The sequence below is a fragment of the Otolemur garnettii genome, unplaced genomic scaffold (genome assembly GCF_000181295.1).
Source record: "Otolemur garnettii isolate 467f Iridium unplaced genomic scaffold, OtoGar3 scaffold00005, whole genome shotgun sequence".
In the NCBI taxonomy this organism is placed as follows: domain Eukaryota; kingdom Metazoa; phylum Chordata; class Mammalia; order Primates; family Galagidae; genus Otolemur; species Otolemur garnettii.
The window spans coordinates 15,553,348-15,572,193 of NW_003852400.1; the positions used below are offsets into that span (position 1 = coordinate 15,553,348).

At 33.5% G+C, this 18,846-nt stretch overlaps 1 protein-coding gene across 3 annotated transcripts in view; it reads left to right on the forward strand.

Annotated features, from left to right (window-relative positions):
• RUNDC3B (RUN domain containing 3B) overlaps positions 1-18,846 on the forward strand; it is a 138,339-nt gene that overhangs the window by 53,700 nt on the left and 65,793 nt on the right. For all 3 annotated transcript variants that reach the window (XM_012811643.2, XM_003782642.1, XM_012811636.2), the window contains 3 exons: positions 2,607-2,692; positions 15,191-15,280; positions 16,842-16,922. In XM_012811643.2, coding sequence (XP_012667097.1) covers positions 2,607-2,692; positions 15,191-15,280; positions 16,842-16,922 — 257 coding nt within the window. The remainder of the gene's footprint in view (positions 1-2,606; positions 2,693-15,190; positions 15,281-16,841; positions 16,923-18,846) is intronic.

Sequence of the window (18,846 nt, forward strand, 5' to 3'; positions counted from 1 at the left end):
GCCATCATTGTTGTTTGGCGGGCCCGGGCTGGGGATTCGAACCCGGCACCTTAGGTGTATGTGGCTGGCGCCTTAGCCGCTTGAGCCACAGGCTCGGAGCCTATGTGCTATTTTAATACCAGCTTCAGAAGAACCTTCCTGAAATTCCTGATGTACTGTTTTCATTATATCTTTCCTTTATCTGCTCATCACTGGTAGTGCCAGTGCTTAGTAGCTATGAGGAAGTTACTCATGTCCTTTAGATTTATCCATTTATTCAACAGAAATGTATCAAGTGCCTGTTATGTACCAGAAACTGTTGTAAACATTGGGAATGGAGATGAAAAAGATGGCAAATTGTAACTGTTATATGTATTACATTTAGTAATACAATAAACAAATCTGTGACATAATCAGTTTATTATCAGATAATATTTATAATTTAATATCTTTGTCCCTTCTGTGATTTATCTTTTCACTACCATAAATTATGACAATTCATCCCCTGAAATAGGAAGAAAAGTAGAACTTAGGAGTATTAGTGCCATTAGGTCAGTCAGTTTGGTGGAGGGAAGATGAATTTCCTCTTTTTAATTGTGTTTACTTTTTGTTTCTACCTACAGTCAAGTAGGGATAGTATTGTAGATTAACTCCCATAATTCTTGGGAAGATTACCTATTTTAATGTATATGAAGCTCTTAAAAAACAGGGCCTAGCACATATTAGTGACTTTCTTAAGAAGTGTTGACTACTTTTACTAATTTAATTTTTTCAAAAACCTTCAGTGGTTCACTGTCATCAACTGATAAGATCTAAATTCTGTAACTTTAGTTTTCGGTTTTCCCGTTTCTTGTCTCCAATAATCTTAATAAGTCGGCTTATCTTCTAGTAAAATGTTTTGATGAAAGCAAAGAAACTGTTAAAATTAGCACAGTTTATTATCACAATGTAACAGAATTGCACACACATTCAAGGACAGGAAACTAAACACAGCCTAGTTTTGTATAGATTGAAATTAATAAATCAGGAAACAGGACTTTCCCCCATGTCTTATCTAACAACAGCAAGGTCTCCTGTGCCCAGTTTCCTCTGGAGGGCAACTTTCCCTGCTTCTGTAGTGGTCAAATTTATAGCCTTTTGATTCAAGTTGCCCCTTCCAGTTTCTGTGTCTTCTAGATGAAATTTCAAGAGAGAATTTTGAGACTACTGGCCAGTCAGTGACTCGCGTCAGAGGGAATTTGTTCACAAAAGCCACAGCTTACACAGAAGGAAGAAAGGATTGCCATAGGGCATGTTACAGGGGAGTGCGGAGCTTGGTAGCACAGGGCCTGCTGCTGACTACACTCCCTCATTTTCTTCCCAGCAGTACTGCTTCTAGCCTGACAGTTTTTACCTCTGCCTATATTGACTCCTTTCTGACCTTTACCGTCCAAAAGTTTAGTGAACTCACTAGACTGGTTGACATTTCTAGAGTAGTATGCCTTGTTTTCCTGGTAGTGGTATTTGACTTTCATATTTATTGATTTACGTCATCTTTATTTGTAACTGCCATTACAGTGTTTTGATTTATTATTGAATATTTGAAACATTCAATCTTCATGAATTTTTCTGGAAATTGTAAACGGTTGAGTGAAAGTCAAAGTAATTGAATTATAAAATTCTCACTCACAAATATGATCTCTATATTCTTCCATTTCAAAGAGAGATTCCATAAGAACATTATTCACATTTAGTAAGAATTGTCTGTTTCTGTGATTCGGTGCTAGAATATGCTGGCTCCAGGGCTTTTGTTGGTTGTTTTCTCTGGTTTAAATATTTGGTAATAGTTTTTAGAATTCTCTGGGGGCACCACATTCAGTAACTCATGATTGAGATGTATTTAGTCATGAAGTTTAGAGTTTATTATTATTTGTGTAAAAGCTCCCTCTGGAAGGATAGAACTGGAAATTTTCTTAAACAAGTAGTGTTAGATGATTATTTTTATTAATGAGAGAAAACTCTAATTCTCATATTTTATAATGGAACTCATTTTAGTTAGCATATTGATTTTGGGTGTGGAAGTACAGAGTCCTATCTTATGATTACATTATACTATGATTCAAAAGAAGTCTCTAACCTAAGTAACTCAGGATTAAACAATCACATCTACGATGGGGTCATTAGGGACTTGACTCCACCAATGATTTTTTGGTGTATATGTTTATGTGGTATGGGTATATGGCACATTTCCAACCAGAATTCAGACTTGACTTTACAAATACAAAGAATGTAATATAATCATAAGTTACAACATATTAATCTGGAAAAAAAAACTGAAAAGGAAACATTAGTGGGATCAATCCCTGACCTCTGTTGGTATGCAACTGTTTAATATTCTGTCCCTCAGAGGGTAGAAAGTTGATCCGTCATGCCGTACCCTACACCTTCAGAGAAACAAAATATATATTCTGTATAACCAAATTTATCTATTTTGTCTACTTAAATATTTTTCTTAGTCTTTATCAAGTGTGTATTTTGAATGGGTTGTTCTTTATGTATTAAAATACTTATAATTTTGATGGCACAGTGGACAAAATACTTCTTAACTTTTAATTTTTTTATATTTGATTTTTTCTTCTTCCTTTTAGGGTAGAGCCTGGATCAGAGTAGCACTCATGGAAAAACATTTATCTGAATACATCTCTACCGCTCTGAGAGACTTCAAAACAACCAGGTTTAAAAGCCCTTTTAATTTCTAATACATATTTGAAAGAATCACCTAAAGACATAGAAATCAGAATAGAATGAAGAATCATTTAGATTCTAAAATCCTCGACTATTTTATTTCCTCCTTTTCTTACTACTCAGACAAATCCACTATCTTCTCAGGAAAATGTAATTTGTTAACTAAACATAAATTTTCCCTGGTTTATGTAAAAAGATATACATTATGCCTGGAGTATTCTTTTTCTAAATCATTTCTGCCTCTTAAAGCTTCATTCTCACCACCGAGTTTTCCTTCACTCACATGAAGAAAGATCTAACTATGAAATTTCTATAGTTTCTTTCTCTTTAAATAAGTAAAAATAATAACACCACACTGTTTATTTCTTTGCTTGTAAAGAATATCAATGAATTGTTTACTTCTTTAATTCATATGTATAATTATGATTGCTTGACTGTGACTGTTTTTTTTTTTAGGACAGTCTATGCCAATGCTTTTCTTGAAATATGTAAACTTAAGGGATATCATACTGGGTCATGGGAAAAGTAGGACTTCATTAATTTTTTGTGATGGTAGGAAAAAGGTTCATATTAGGACAATAGACACACCTATGTAGCTCTAGTTTACTGATCTGTATTTGTTATTCTTGAAGCTACTACTTTTCTCCATATCATAAATATTTGTAGACAGATGTAGTGACTCACACCTATAATCCTAGTATTCAAGAAGACCGGAGCAGGAAGATCTTTTGAGCACAGCAGTTCAAGACCAATCTGAACAAGAGCAAGACTCTATTTCTACCAAAAATAGAAAAATTAGCTGGACATTGTGACCAGCACCTGTAGTCCCATTTACTCAGGAGACAGAGGCAGTTGGATTGCTTAAACCCAGGAGTTTGAGGTTGCAGTGAGCTAGACTTGAGGCCATCTTACTCTAGCCTGGGCAACAGAATGGGACTCTCTCAAAAAAAAATCTATAATGAAAATATTAATAATTTCAATACCTTAGACATGAACCCTTCAAAATAGTGGCCACCAACACATGTCATAATATAAATTAAAATTAATACTACATTACTAAGGTTCTTAGTTGTTATATCATATTTCAGGTCTTGTTAGGCACTTAGCAAATAGCTACCAAATTATACCGCACAAAAGGTTCTATTAGATACTTCTCAATTACCATTCTTATTTCTACCTCATTAATTATGTTCTGAAAGGACAGAAAATAATGACAACTATAAAGTTCTCATTATAGTTTTCGTAAAGAAAATTAAGCACAAAGAAATTATATAGGCGAAGTCTTAATTTCTATGTATTAATGCAAAGTTTGACATTCTGGATTTTGAGAACATCTGGGAATTTACTGTGACACCTTCTCTCAAATGAGTCGCTGGTATTAATTGCAACACTTAGCTGCTTCTATCTTTGTAGAAATACAGTAGTAAACTTAATTTGGGAGGCACAAAGAAAAGAATTAATGTAATTATAAATTTGACCAGGGTACAAAGATTTTTAGCTAAAAGAATTGTTTGCATAAAATAACCCTCATTGATATATACGTACTGAGTTCTTTTCAAACAACATGATACTTTGGGATATTTATAAAGATAAACAGTGAGATGGTGATAAACTCTTAGATATGTGAAACGAATCTTGCCAAATCAAACATTTATTGATCATCACTAGTAAGTTTAATTATGAAAGATAATAAGTATTGAGGATAGTGATTAAACATAGACTATAGTATCAGAATCTAGTAGATCAAATATAAAAATCCTAAATTAATCAAATCACAACCATGTTTACACAATAATCATCTATATAAGTACAGTTTAAAATAAAAAGTGATAGCCTTTTATAATAGAAATTAAAATATTAATAATCTAAGTTATTAATCTTGTTTCTTAGTTTATCTGACAGGGTGGGGTGCAAATAATTCTAGGACAGATTATTTTTAGGACAAGTAGTTTAAGGGGAAATGCTTTTTGCCTTGTTCTTAGGTTTTAGCCATGATTTTTTCATAAAAAGGAAATGATTCAGCTTTTAAAAAGTCTGTGAAGTAAAAATATTCTTGTAACTATATATAAAGATATACTATCCAAACAGAATATGGCTTAGTGTATAATGTTTACATATATGTATATAATATATAAATATATACATATACATGTATAATGTTGATGCATACATAAATTTATCTGAATAACAGTGTAATAGCTTCAAAATTTCCAAGAAAGGAAGTGAAAAAACAATACTTTTTTTTACTACTTATACTGTTTTTTAAATTAAATAAAAGAAACTTTTAAATTCTAAATTTACTTGATTGTAAATCTCTAGCTAAAATAAATATATTTGGAAGATTAGGTTTGTAAAATATAAGCAAACACAATGTGTGTACCTTACCTTTTATCTGGATGATTCCTGTATAAATTCTTGTACAAGGATGAGAAATGAGCTCTAATCCTTTAGAAAGCTTGAGAGTATCTGAATCAAGTGGATTTCTTCTTGTTTTACTCTTCACAGAAAAAGAGTAATGATATTCTTTACAATGGTGATACAAGTGTTTCACCCAGCACTGGAGGAGGAGCTCTGTGAACAAAGGCAGGCAGGCTAACTTGAAAGCAGTAAATCAGTGAAAATCCAAGGATAAGTTTGGGTGGAGAAGGGTGGGGAATGGAAATACGGTAAATTTGGAGTACGTGACTGTGACTGTGGCTCCAAAATATTAGAAATCCGTGTGAACTTTTTGCTAGGGTGGAAGATGTCTTGGTGAGCAATTGAAGAAGAAAATCTTGAGAACCAGAGTTTAGGGATTGGGATATTTTGGGGAAACAGCCAGAGCTGGGAAGTTGACAGAGTGAAGATTAGAATCTAAGTTAACAGCAATAGCAACAACAACAAGAAAAGGTGGAGAATTGTTTTGTTAGGCTACTGGGAAGACATAAATGAAAAGTGAGGTAAAAACTGAATTAATTGGCTCAAAGTTTTCATTTATCTGTACCCGTGGACTAAAAAATAATTAGAAATTTTAAATTAAAAATACAAATGATTTTGGCTTGGCACCCATAGCACAGCCGGCCACATCACCAGGACTGGCGGGTTAGAACCCAACCTGGGCCAGCTAAACAACAATGACAACTGTAACAAAATATAGCCGGCATTGTGGTGGGTACCTATAGTCCTAGCTACTTGGGAGGCTGAGGCAAGAGAATCACTTAAGCCCAAGATGTTGAGGTTGCTGTGAGCTGTGACACCACAGTACCCTACCAAGAGTGACATAATGAGACTCTGTCTCCAAAAAAAAAAAAAAATACAAATGATCCTTGAAAAAAATTGAAAATATTCAAGTAAGAATTTGAAGCAACAAATATGGAAAACATAAAGATAAAATTAGCTTTTTGGAAACCCACTTATGACTTTGCAATTACACCACGGTATTTAATGACAAAATTAGTGTTCTGAATAAATTACAATATTTTAGTAAAAATAAAGGAAGTGGTAAAATATAAAATAAAACTTCGTAAATTACTGAGCTGTCACAAAGAGAAAAAAAATTGGAGAACACTTTTCTCAATTATAGAAAAGTAGATAGAACAGTGATAAATTGCCAAAATCTTTTAAATGCTAAGAATGAGTTTTGGAATCTGAATATGCCTAAAATTTTTATCCTCTTGTAATAAAAAATAAACATTATTTAAAGATGCTCATGGACTGTTATTCCCCAGTATATATAAAAACTTTAAAGAATTAATTATAAAGCCCTTATAAGAAAACATAGATGTAAATCTTTGGATTAGATAATGGTTTCCTAGGTATGAAATCAAATGCACCAAGAACAAGAGAAGAAATAGATAAATTGGATATAATCAAAATTAAATACTTTATGTTTCAAAGGATACCATAAATAAAGTGAAAAGATGACCTAAAGAACAGGAGAAAAATTTTACAATTCAAGATGAGGAAAGAACTCTTAGTAATAAAAAGTCAACCTACTTAAAAATGGGCAAAAAGACTCAATAGACATTTCTCCAAAAAACATAGACAAGTGGCTAACAAACACCAAAATGTTGTTCAACATTATTAGCCATAAAGGAAATTAAAACCATAACAATCTTTAGATCATTAACTGTTTTCTGTTTGTCTCGTCAATACAAATAATTTTTGGCTTACTAAATATCTGAAAGCTCTTCTAATAAATTTTTTTTCAAAAACTTGTTTTTTAATTTGCATGCAAGTAATAATCCCACATACATATGCTTGGAAACAAGTCAGAAAAAGCTTTATGACATATTCAGCATTATTCTGTAGTGAAGATAAGAATAATTATGGTCTTCCATAAGGACGTGTGACCTAAGAGTAATAAGTGTTCTGACTGTCTTTCACAAATAACTATTTAGAGAGAACTAGGTATTTGCACTAATCTATTAGTGCAAGACCTCCTTTCACTTTTTGATTTCTGGTATCTCATTAAATTTCTTAGCTTAGTTTGCTCTGTTGTCATTCCCTCCCTATGACATAGTCTTCATATTCTGTCTACTTTCTAAGAAAACAATTTTCCCTAGTACCTCTTAAAGGGAATGAAGTTCCTATGTGGGTTCTCTTTTAAAGTAAAACTACTGGTGCTGCAAGGGTTGCCCCTAAAGTTGCCATAAAATAGGGAAAATGGGAAATTGTAGCTAATTGTACCTTTACTTACAAAATATTCATTACAAAATTTTGCAGAATATTTACAGAATATTCTCAACATGTTGACCACCTCTTTAAAATTTGTTAATGACTATTTTGTAAATAAAGGTACATTTAGATACAATTTCCCATTTTCTTTATGTACGGCGACTTCAGTGGCAACTGTTGGGAGACCCTGTAGTATCTAAATAGTGAAATACAGATATTTTTCATAGTTTCTCATGGTGGCCTCTATATTGCAGATTTCAATAGGAAATACAAATAGGATTAGAACTGGTTTAATATGTTACTCAAGGATGACTTCTGCAATTTTTAAAACCGAAAACATTCTTCATAAGATGATCTACAAGGCTTGATAATGAAGGTCGTAAACTTGCCATAGTGCCCTTACATTGGCAGCAATATGCAAACAGAGTAAGGTTTCTTGACCTTGATATATCAGTGTCTCACTGATGTGTGTGTTCATATCAACACGTGACAGTGTCTTGCTGAGTGGCATTCATTATTGTTGTTGCATGTTTTTGTGTGCTGTCATGAGAATGTTGGAGCTTGAATTAGAACAAGGAACAAACATTAATTTTTTTGTTAAACTTGGCAAGGGAGGAAGTGAAGTCAGAACATGTTAGTCCAAGCTTATAGGGATAATGCCATGAAGAAAACAGCAGTGTCTAAAGAGTCCTCAAACTTTTTCAACAGGGGGCCAGTTCACTGTCCCTCAGACTTTTGGAGGGCTGGACTACGGGCCCCGGAATGAGTTAGCTGCTAAGCAGGACAGGCAGTGGTGGCAAAAACACCCGGCGGGCCAGATAAATGTCCTCGGCAGGCTGCATGTGGCCTGCGGGCCATAGTTTGAGGATGTCTGGAATGGATTAAATGTTTTTCTAAGGGGAGAGAAAGTATCACTGATAAGAAGTCAGGGTGGCCAGTAATGAGCACTGATGAAAGAAAACATTGCAAAAATTTGTTGAATGGTGTATCAGAATTGTCAACAGACTGTGAGAAGGATAGCAGATCAAGTAAACATGAATAGAAAAATAGGAAAGTCATAACTGAAAATCTTCACATGAGAAAGTTGTATGCAAAAATGCAAGAAGCTCACCAATGAACAAAAGCAAAGCAGAGTCAAAGTTTTGCCAAGACCTTGTAGAGAGGCAAGACAATGTTTTGGGCTATGTTATCACTGATGATGAAATTTGGGTGTACCAATATGAACCTGAATCAAAGCACCAAAGTGCACAGGGGAAGTCAGCCAATTCCCCACAACTTGAAAAAGTTCCGTCAATAAAAATCAGGAGTCAAAATGATGTTGCTAACTTTTTTTGTTATCAGAAGGATTGTTCGTTATGAATTTGTACCAGCTGAACAGTTAGTTAACTAAGTTTACTATTTGGAAGTGCTAAAAAGGATACATGAAAAAGTTAAATGAAACTAACCTGAACTTTTCACCAGCAACTCATGGCTCTTGCATGACCATGATGCACTAGCTCTTGCAGCAGTGTTTGTGAGTTTTTAGCAAGTAAACAAATGTTTCGAAACACCTTCCCTATATCTGGCCCCCAATGATTTTTTTCTTTACATAAAGATAAAGGAAATACTGAAAGGAAAACATTTTCATGAGATTTAGGACATCAGGGTTTAGGATGACAGCTCTAATGACCATTCCAGATAAAGAGTTTCAGAACTGCTTTGAAAGGTGGGCTAGACACTGGCATCAGTGCACAGCTTCCAAGGGGAGTATGTCAAAAGTGACTGTAGTGATATTTAGCAAGGAGCTATGGAGTACTTCTTATAGGATGCATTTGTGAATTTAATTGTCAGACCTTGTATTCCTATTTTCTAGCACTGTTTTCTTTGTTTTTAAAATGTATTAACTTTAATTGAAACAATTCTGTGTATTACATACATGTTGTTTTGAAATATGTATATTTGTGGAATGGTTAAATTGAGCTAATTAACATATGTATTACCTCACATACTTATTTTTTGCGTGTGTGAGAACACTTAAAATCCAATCTTTTAGCAATTTTCAAGAAAAAAAAATTTTGTATCCTTTGATCAACATCTTCAAACTCTTTATCCCATCTGCACATCCCTGTGTCCAGTGCTTGCTATCCACCATTCTACTGTCTACTTCTGAGTTAAGCTTTTTTAGATTCCACCTGTATGTGAGAGCATAGCATTATTTTCAAAATTAGATATCAAGATTATGTAATATTTGTGTTATGTTTAGAAGGATATATATATAACAAGAAGCTGGACCTTCTACAGCTAATTCTTTCTGCCTTTTGGGACTAAGCCTTCACAGTGATCCATGTAGATACTGATGTGTGAGTTGCTGTTCAGTTCATCATGTTAAATGATATCTAGTTGCTTTGTTTTTCCCTTGGGCTGTGAGCATCAGCCTGGTGTTTTTATTTTTATTTTTTATTTATTTATTTATTTTTTTTTTTAGACAGAGCCTCAAGCTATCCCCCTGGGTAGAGTGCTGTGGCATTACAGCTCACAGCAACCTCCAACTCCTGGGCTCAAGCGAGTCTCCTGCCTCCGCCTCCCAAGTAGCTGGGACTACAGGCGCCCGCCACAACGCCCGGCTATTTTTTGGTTGCAGCCATCATTGTTGTTTGGCGGGTCCGGGCTGGGGATTCGAACCCACCACCTTAGGTGTACGTGGCTGGCGCCTTAGCCGGTTGAGCTATAGGCGCCGAGCCCAGCCTGGTGTTTTTACACTGGTGAGTATCAATTGTGCCGTTCCATGTACAGAGCATTTTTAACCATTTCCCGTGGAGCTACTCTAGTGACAAATTCCCTTAGCAATTGCTCCTCTGGGAAAGACTTTATTCTCCTTACCTAGGCAACTAAATTTTGTAGGATACAGAAGTCTTACCTGTCAGTTACACTGTTTGAGAAGACCAAAAATGGGACCCCTAAGAATCCCCAACCCCTTCTGATAGGTTTTCCTTTGTAAATTAGTTGTTACTTTCATCTTGCAGCTTATCAGATTTTCTCTTTCATTTTGACTTCAGCAGAGTAAAGATTATCTGCCTTGGTAATATTTTGCTATGAATCTTCTAGGTGTTTGATGACCATCTTATATCTGGATATCTGAATTTCTAACAATACCAGAGAAGTTTTTCTTAATTATTTCCTCGGATAGGTTTTCTATGCTTTTTGCCTGTGATTCTTATATTAGTTTGCTTTATATCATCCCAATTTTTTTCTGAGTGATTATTCAGAATTCCAAAAATCTAAAAAAGGGGGAAAATAATCATCCTTAATTCTGTACCCCAAATAGCCATGGTTAAATCTGATATATTTCCTTTTAATCTTTTTTCTGAATACATTCTTAAAATAATGATTGCATTGTACTTTCTCCTAATGTACATCCTGCTTTTTAACGATGTTAATAGTGTACATTTTCCTAATATTTTAACACTTTTAAAAACATTTTTAATAGCTAGACAATGTTATTGTCCCCTGATACACTTCACCACCCCTTTTGAGTTGGTTGTTTGTTTGGCTATATGGTTCTACATTATAATGTTGCATTATGTATGAAATCATGTGCACAGAGCTTTTTCTTCCTCTGTAGAATCCTTACCTTTGCATAGTTCTCAGAGATGGAATCGTAAGACTAAAAGAAGGACTTCAATTATTACATGTAGTTTTTGCTAACATTCTTTTATCTTTTCAGATCAGAGTCAAAATTTTCTTACAGTATTCATACTGCAGCACTTTGTACTCACCCTTTGGTCACTTGAACAGCCTTCTTTGGTTCTTTTTTCTCTTTTAGATCTTAAAGTGTAGCAAGCAGAAGTGTAGGAGCATAAAGAAGGGTGTTTGCCAAAAAAGATTAAAGGATATAAAGTATGCCACTTACTGAGTGCTTACTTTGTAAAAGGAACTGGCTAAGTACCATGTTTCCCCAAAAATAAGACCTACCCAAAAAATAAGCCCTAGCAGGATTTCTGGGCATTTGTTAAATATAAGCCTACCCCGATAATACGACCTAGTGATGGGTGTGGCTATGCAGCATATCTGCATAGTCACATCATGCATTTTTCCACGCAGAGAAATCATCCCCTGAAAATATATTGATTTTTCCCCCCTGTAACCCTGTTCACCTTTTCTTAGCAAGGGGTGTCACTAGCTACCTGCATGATTGATTGAGTCAGGATCTAAAATTCACACTTTCTCTTTCTTCCTCATTCCCTATAAACAATCTATTAGCAATTCTTATTGATTCTACCTCTAGAATCAATTTTGATTCATCTCTGCAACTGTTACAGTGCTCTGGATGTCTTATTTCTCATCTACTTACCTGTTGGCTTCTGGACTGAGCTTCAAGTTTTCCCCTTCCAAGAGCCACTTAGCTTTCAGTGGGTCCTAAAAGTAAAAGAGATACTTATTTCCACTTAAACTATTGAAATGATTTCTTATTACATTAGCCAACAGGCTCTGCAAGCATATTTCCTGGAATCAAATCCTTGTTTCACTACTCCATAGCTGTGGAATCTTGGGCAAGTTGTTCAAATATGTCATAGCCAAGAATATAATTAATGTATACCAGTTAACGTTTATAACTGCCTGGTACTCCATAAATGTTTATTATTATTATTATTATTGTCATATGGCCTACAAAGTCCTGGACTTCTGTAGACTAAGGTTTCAGGTAATGAATTTCTCCAAAATTGGGTTTCCTTCAATTTTTATCTACCTCTCAACAACCTGTTTATTTATACTATTTATCATCATCTATAATTATCTGTTTCTTTGGTTTGCTACCTATTTTCTTAGAGTATAAGCTCCAAAGCGAGGGACCGTATCTAGCTTATTCCCATAGTACCTAGCACAGTACTTGTCACATAGGAGAAATTTATTATATATTTGTTGATAAAATAATTAATAAAATTCACATTCTTATCAAGACCTTTGGAGAGATGGGCATTTTTTCTTTCTTTCTTTCTTTTTTTTTTTTTTTTTTTTTGAGACAGAGCCTAAAGCTATCCCCCTGGGTAGAGTGCTGTGGCATCACAGCTCACAGCAACCTCCAACTCCTGGGCTCAAGCAAGTCTCTTGCCTCTGCCTCCCAAGTAGCTGGGACCACAGGCGCCCACCACAACACCTGGCTATTTTTTAGTTGTGGCCGTCATTGTTGTTTGGCGGGCCTGGGCTGGATTTGAACCCGCTTAGGTGTATGTGGCTGGTGTCTTAGCCACTTGAGCCACAGGTGCCACGTCATGGGCATTATTTCTTTGGGATGCCATGCCATCTCCCTGCCCTGCTCTCTTCTCTCTCTCCTTCTCATCTCTCCCTCCACTCTTTTCCTTCTCTCTAATATAAAATAAATTCTGCTCCCTTCTCTTTCTCATCTCTCCCCTACCACTCTCTGCCTTCTCTCTAATATAATATAAATTTATAATTTTATATCCTAATCTTGACCTACAGTAAAGAAAAAATTTTTAAAGAAGACCTTTGAAGATTGACTTTTTAGTCATTTTCTCATTTTGATTCAGTTTGACTTTGAATGTAACATCTGTTTATAATGCTGTAATTTGTTTTTCATGTCACAAAGGAGAAATCTCATATCCCCTCCTTATAGTTTTTTTAGATTAAATTGAGGAAGAGACTAAGAATGTCAATAATGACATCTTTTTGGCTTATAAGATAAACTTTTTCCTATTTTAATAATGGACTTACAGTATATAGAGTAACTTCTGACCCCCCAGAAAGGATGTTTTTAAAGCATGATATTAAGTAATATCAATATAATTTATATGGGATCTCATATATAGTTTAGATCATCTTGGATCTAAAGTATAGATCTAAGTATAGATCTAAGTATAGATCATCTTGGATCTCATCCAAAGGATATTTGTTATTGAATTATCTAAAAGCCTTAAAAATAGTATTACAGAACACTGAGATAGCATTATGGGGAATATATATGTTAAGCCATATCTGATAAAACATTCTTATAAAGTTATTTTAATCACTTTTTCTAGTCACTAATACTTTTATAGTCAACATATAAGTAGTTGGAAAGAATATGCTTAATAAAAACAGGAAGTTTTTCTTCCTGATCATACTAATATCAAATAGTTGCTTATAATTTTTCCTTATTTCTAAAATGCAAAACTACATTTAAAATACAGTATATAAAAATTTAAATAGAAGTTTCATATATTTGTTTCATCTTGATACTTTCAATATTTATAAGATGTTCATGATACTCAGTAATATACTTCTTTGGTTAGATTCTTCTCATAAAAACATTTTAACAGAGGGAGGGATATTTTTAACAAAAGGAAGGGAATTTATTTACTGTATACCTTACTGACTTATTAGATTAGTTATCTCAATCTCAGACTTTACTCTTGGCTCTTTCTTTTTAGAGATAGAGTCTCACTTTGTTGCCCTCAGTAGACTGCTGTGGCGTCACAGCTCACAGCAATCTCCAGCTTTTGGGCTTAGGTGATTCTCTTGCCTCAGCATCCTGAGTAGCTAGGACTACAGTAGCCAGGACAGGTGCCCGCCACAATGCCCAGCTATTTTTTTGTTGCAGTTTGGCCGGGGCTGGGTTCAAACCCGCTACCCTCAGTATATGGGGCCGGTGCCACCCATCCTTGGCTCATTTATAAGCGAACTTTATTAATATTTCATTTTTCTATGCTGTAAAGTGAAAAGTTTGAAATTTTATGATCTTTTGAGGTCTCTAAAAGTATTAACAATGGGAATCATATTTTCCATTAAAATTATTGATATATTTAAGGGAATAAATTAATTTTTAAAAACAGCTTCTATTACTTTAATACACAATGAATAACTTAAGTGTTTGCTTAAATTATAAAATACTATCTTGTCAGATCACCTCGATTCAGTATTCTTTTTTTTTTTTTTTTTTTTTTTTGCAGTTTTTGGCCAGGGCTGGGTTTGAACCCGCCACCTCTGGCATATGGGGTCAGCGCCCTACTCCTTTGAGGCACAGGTGCTGCCCCAGTATTCTTTTAAATACAATTATTTTAAAGGTTTTCATTTTAGTTAGTGGGGTGGTATAGAGTGGCATTCAATGTCTATCTGCAATAATACTAGATACAATGGTGTAATGATCTCTGGTTACTGACAGTTACTGGTTTTTATATAGTCCTTTTAAGGAAGGAAGTAAATTAAATGTTCTTATATTCTTTGTTGGAAAAATACCTCAAGCCCATATTATGATTTTTTTCAAAAGCTGGTAATAACCAAAACAAATGTTTTATAGGTATTAGCAAAGACAGATTCATATTCACATTTTTTGTCAAAGGGATAATTAGACTTTCTTTTTCTTATGCAGCCATCTGTTCTATTAGGATTGCAGGAGTAAGGTTAGCATAAATTACTAATTATCGGACCTTTCAAATTCTTGATTTAGTCATTAACCTTTAGAATTATAGAAAAACAGAAATTCTTTTTCTTTTATGTATAGAACTTGAGTCTACTTAGTTTTGAAAATAGACCAGTATAAATGACTCTGAATTTTCCTCCTTTCACTTTAATTTATATTGTTTCTTTGTTAGGGAAAAATACTGAGCACTCTAGGTCCACTGAGTCACTTTGAGGTTTCCTTTTAAGAGCCTTAGAAACACTCAGAATACTTTTTGTTATAGTGGCAAACTAACTTTCTTTCTTTCTTTCTCTCTCTTTCTTGTCTAAATAACTCAGTGATCAAAGTATAGTTTTGAAAAAATATAAATAAAATTTAACTCTTCTCTTTAAATGGTTTTTATGAAATAAACATTAGTTTTTTTTAAATATTTTATATTCATCCATGTCATTTTTTTAGGAGATTTTATGAAGATGGAGCAATTGTCTTGGGTGAGGAAGCAAATATGCTTGCTGGCATGCTGCTGGGACTCAATGCTATTGATTTCAGGTACCTTAATACAATCAAATGCGTCCAGTTTTTAAACCATCCTATCTTATAATAATTTCTACTTAGGATTTGTTTTCTTTCAATTTTGTAAATAAAGCAGATAGTTGGATATTAATATTTGATTCCGGTCATTTTGTTTCAAATGACTTTAGCTTGTTTTCTAAACTGACTTTCAGATAACAAATGCTAAAGATGGACAATGTGTAAGTTCTTTTTAGATTTATGGAAACATTTTTTTATCTCTATAATTGAGCCTAGATTTTGTAATGTATTAAAAGTAAGAGGTTTATCTACAAGAAAATTTAAACATAATAATCAAGGAAATACATTTTTCTTGAAATACAGCATTTAAAGAGTGTTAAATAAGGTGAATGAAAATCTGCTTCTAGATCTTGAATTAAAGTATAATGCTGCTTCTTTTCACTAAGGTTTTTTTCTGGTAAATCACTTCGTTTCTAAATATTTATCATTTTATAAGTCTGACTTTTAAGATTTAATGAACTAGTATAGGTTAATTAGCTTATTTATTTAGGAGCATGAAGCCTGTCTTTTTAATGCCTCTAAGGATGTTAACTTTTTATAAGGCATTTCACTGCCCCTGTCTAAATTTGTTATGTTCATATTATTTTGGTTTTATTTGTTTTGGTAAATCAACAATAACAACAAACAACCCTGGGATAAGAATGTTAGCTGCCAGGTTAGTGTAACCCATTGATATATTTTAAAGTTATATTAGCAATGTATCTGTTAATGAAGGAAAGCCCATATGAAGTGTTATCACTCTGATTCTCTCCTTATTCAAGACTGGGAAAAGACACATACCCGCAGTATTAATATATTAGAGCAAGTATTTTGGGAGACAAACTCTTGAAATAATGCTTAACTGGGGATTTATAGAGGAATTTTTTCTTTTGAAAAATCAACCTATATCTTATAACTATTCTTACGTTCATCTTCCTAGAAGATGTACTTTAAAAAAAAATAGTAATCATAAAACCGATGCTTTTTTTGTTATCTTATGATATATACCATTATACCAGAGCAGATTACTGGATCAGGGGACTAGGAGGTCAAGAATTCCTTTACTTGTCATTCTGGAAGACTCATAGTATGATTTCAAACCAGTCACCTAATCTTATTTTCAGAATCCTAATAGGTCTAAGATCCAAGCCTTTTACATTCAGATAGTTTTGAAAACCCTCATTTTCTAATCAGATCTCCTAGGGGGATATTCAGTGTCATCTGAAAATTTGTATCTAAATGTGAAGAACAAATCTTCATTTGAAGATTCTCTTTTGACCTCTCAAAAGTTCAATGAAGACCAAGATAGTATTGAATAAAGGGACAAGATTTGAACAGCTTTCTTAGTAAATTTTACTCATGCTTGATATATTTATATGCATTTAGATAGAATGCTTTTTATTGAGGTATTAATTTATAAGAAGTAGCAATTACAAAAATATAGCTGTAGTTTTATGAAAGAAATGTCTCTATCAAGATATTTAACTTCAATTTAAAATTTTATGCATTAATGTGAAGTATTTATTGTCTATTTTCTTAGCTTCTGCCTAAAAGGAGAGGGATTGGATGGCAACTTTCCTGCTGTTATAGACTATACACCGTATTTGAAGTTTACCCAAAGGTATTTGATATTTTGAAATATGTTTCTAAAATCTTAATTTATAGTTTAAAGTCTTGTGCAGTGTTCATATGATTAAAACTACTTTGTACAAAACATTTGTTTCAGTGTGATAAATCATTAAGGATTTGTATGAACACACACTTTCTATATAATTGTAATCCTAGTATCTACTTTTTTAAATAATAAAAGCTTGTATTTATATTGCTATAGTTGTTATAATAGCTCTGAAGTAGTTCACTGAAATTTAAAAACTATAATTATTTAGGCTTTTTTCCATTTTATCTCCATTATTAAGAAAAGAATAATGAACATCCTTAAATAAATCAATGTTCCTTTTGTTACTATTGTAAATTTTTGGAGGTATTCAGGTAAATTCACTGAAAAATTTCATGATTCTTAAAGTGTATCTTTATAGAAGAGTTGTCGCAATTTATCCTGTTACCCATAAAATATGAAATGTGGATTTCTCATAATCTTATCAGTATTGAAGATCAATTAAATGAAATGTATAGATATTTCTAAGGTCTGCTTTAAAAATTGAATTCCTAAAAAGAGTGATAATATTTATTTCTAAAATGTTATAATCAGGTCAAAGCTGTAAGGTACTGTATATGTGTGTACTCTAAGGTACTATATATGTGTGTAAAGTATGTAATGTTATATTACATTATGTAATATTACATTAGGTAATATTTGCTCACACACGTATTTTTAATATCTTTTAAATCTTCCTTATATTGGTAGTTCATAATTTTTATTTTTGCTTTCTTTTTAAAAAAATTCTTGCCAAACTTTGCAATTTTATTACTGTTATAAAGAATATATCTTTTGGGCGGTGCCTGTGGCTCAGTGAGTAGGGTGCTGGCCCCGTATATAGAGGGTGGTGGGTTTAAACCTAGCCCCAGCCAAACTGCATTGTGCAAGGTGCTTGTAGTCCCAGCTACATGGAGGCTGAGGCAAGAGAATCACCTAGGCCCAAGATCTGTAGGTTGCTGTGAGCTGTGATGCTATGGCATTCTACTGAGGATGACAAAATGAGACTCTGTCTCTTAAAATATGTATATATATGTGTGTATATATACACACACATATATCTTTTGATGATCCTCTGTTGTGTCATTGCCTTCTAAATCCTTAATTTTCATTCTTATCTGTATTATTTCATTTCTTCTATTTTTTTAGTTTGTGATGATTTTTGTTTTCATAATACTTAAATTTCCTTTTTTCTTGTAAGTATACAGACTATAAACATTCCTTGAAGTACTACTTCAGTTATCAATATATGTGTAAGTTTAATAAACCTTTTTATTTTAATTCAGTTTTAAGTATAAAGTCCATTATAAGTTTTTTTGATTTTTGTTTTTTGGGTTTTTTTGAGACAGAGTCTCATTATGTCACTCTCAGTAGAATGCCATGGCGTCACAGGTCAAAGTAACCTCCAACTCTTGGGCTTAAGCGATTGTCTTGCCTAAGCCTCCTGAGTAGCTGGGACTACAGGCATCTGCCATAATGCCCAGCTATTTTTTGGTTGTAGTTCTCATTGTTGTTTGGCAGGCCTGGGCTGGATTTGAACCTGCCAGCTCTGGTTTATGTGGCTGGCACCCTAGCCACTGAGCTACAGGCTCTGAGAGCCCCATAGGAAGTTTTTTGACCAAGGGATATTTGAAATACAATTGTCAAATATTTCTAGATGGCTTTTTATTATTGTGATCAGTGAACCTGGTCTACAAAATAGATCTTAGTTCATTGAAATTTGTTGAGAAATGGCCTAGAATTGTTAGTTTTCCAATGATTAGGTCCTATGTCTAGTAAACTATGCTTGTTAATGGTGGTCTAATCTGTATATTTTCTTATTTTTATTTGATTGATCTTTTAACTCCTGAAGATAATGTATTCTTTCACTATAGTGTTTATCAATGTTTTA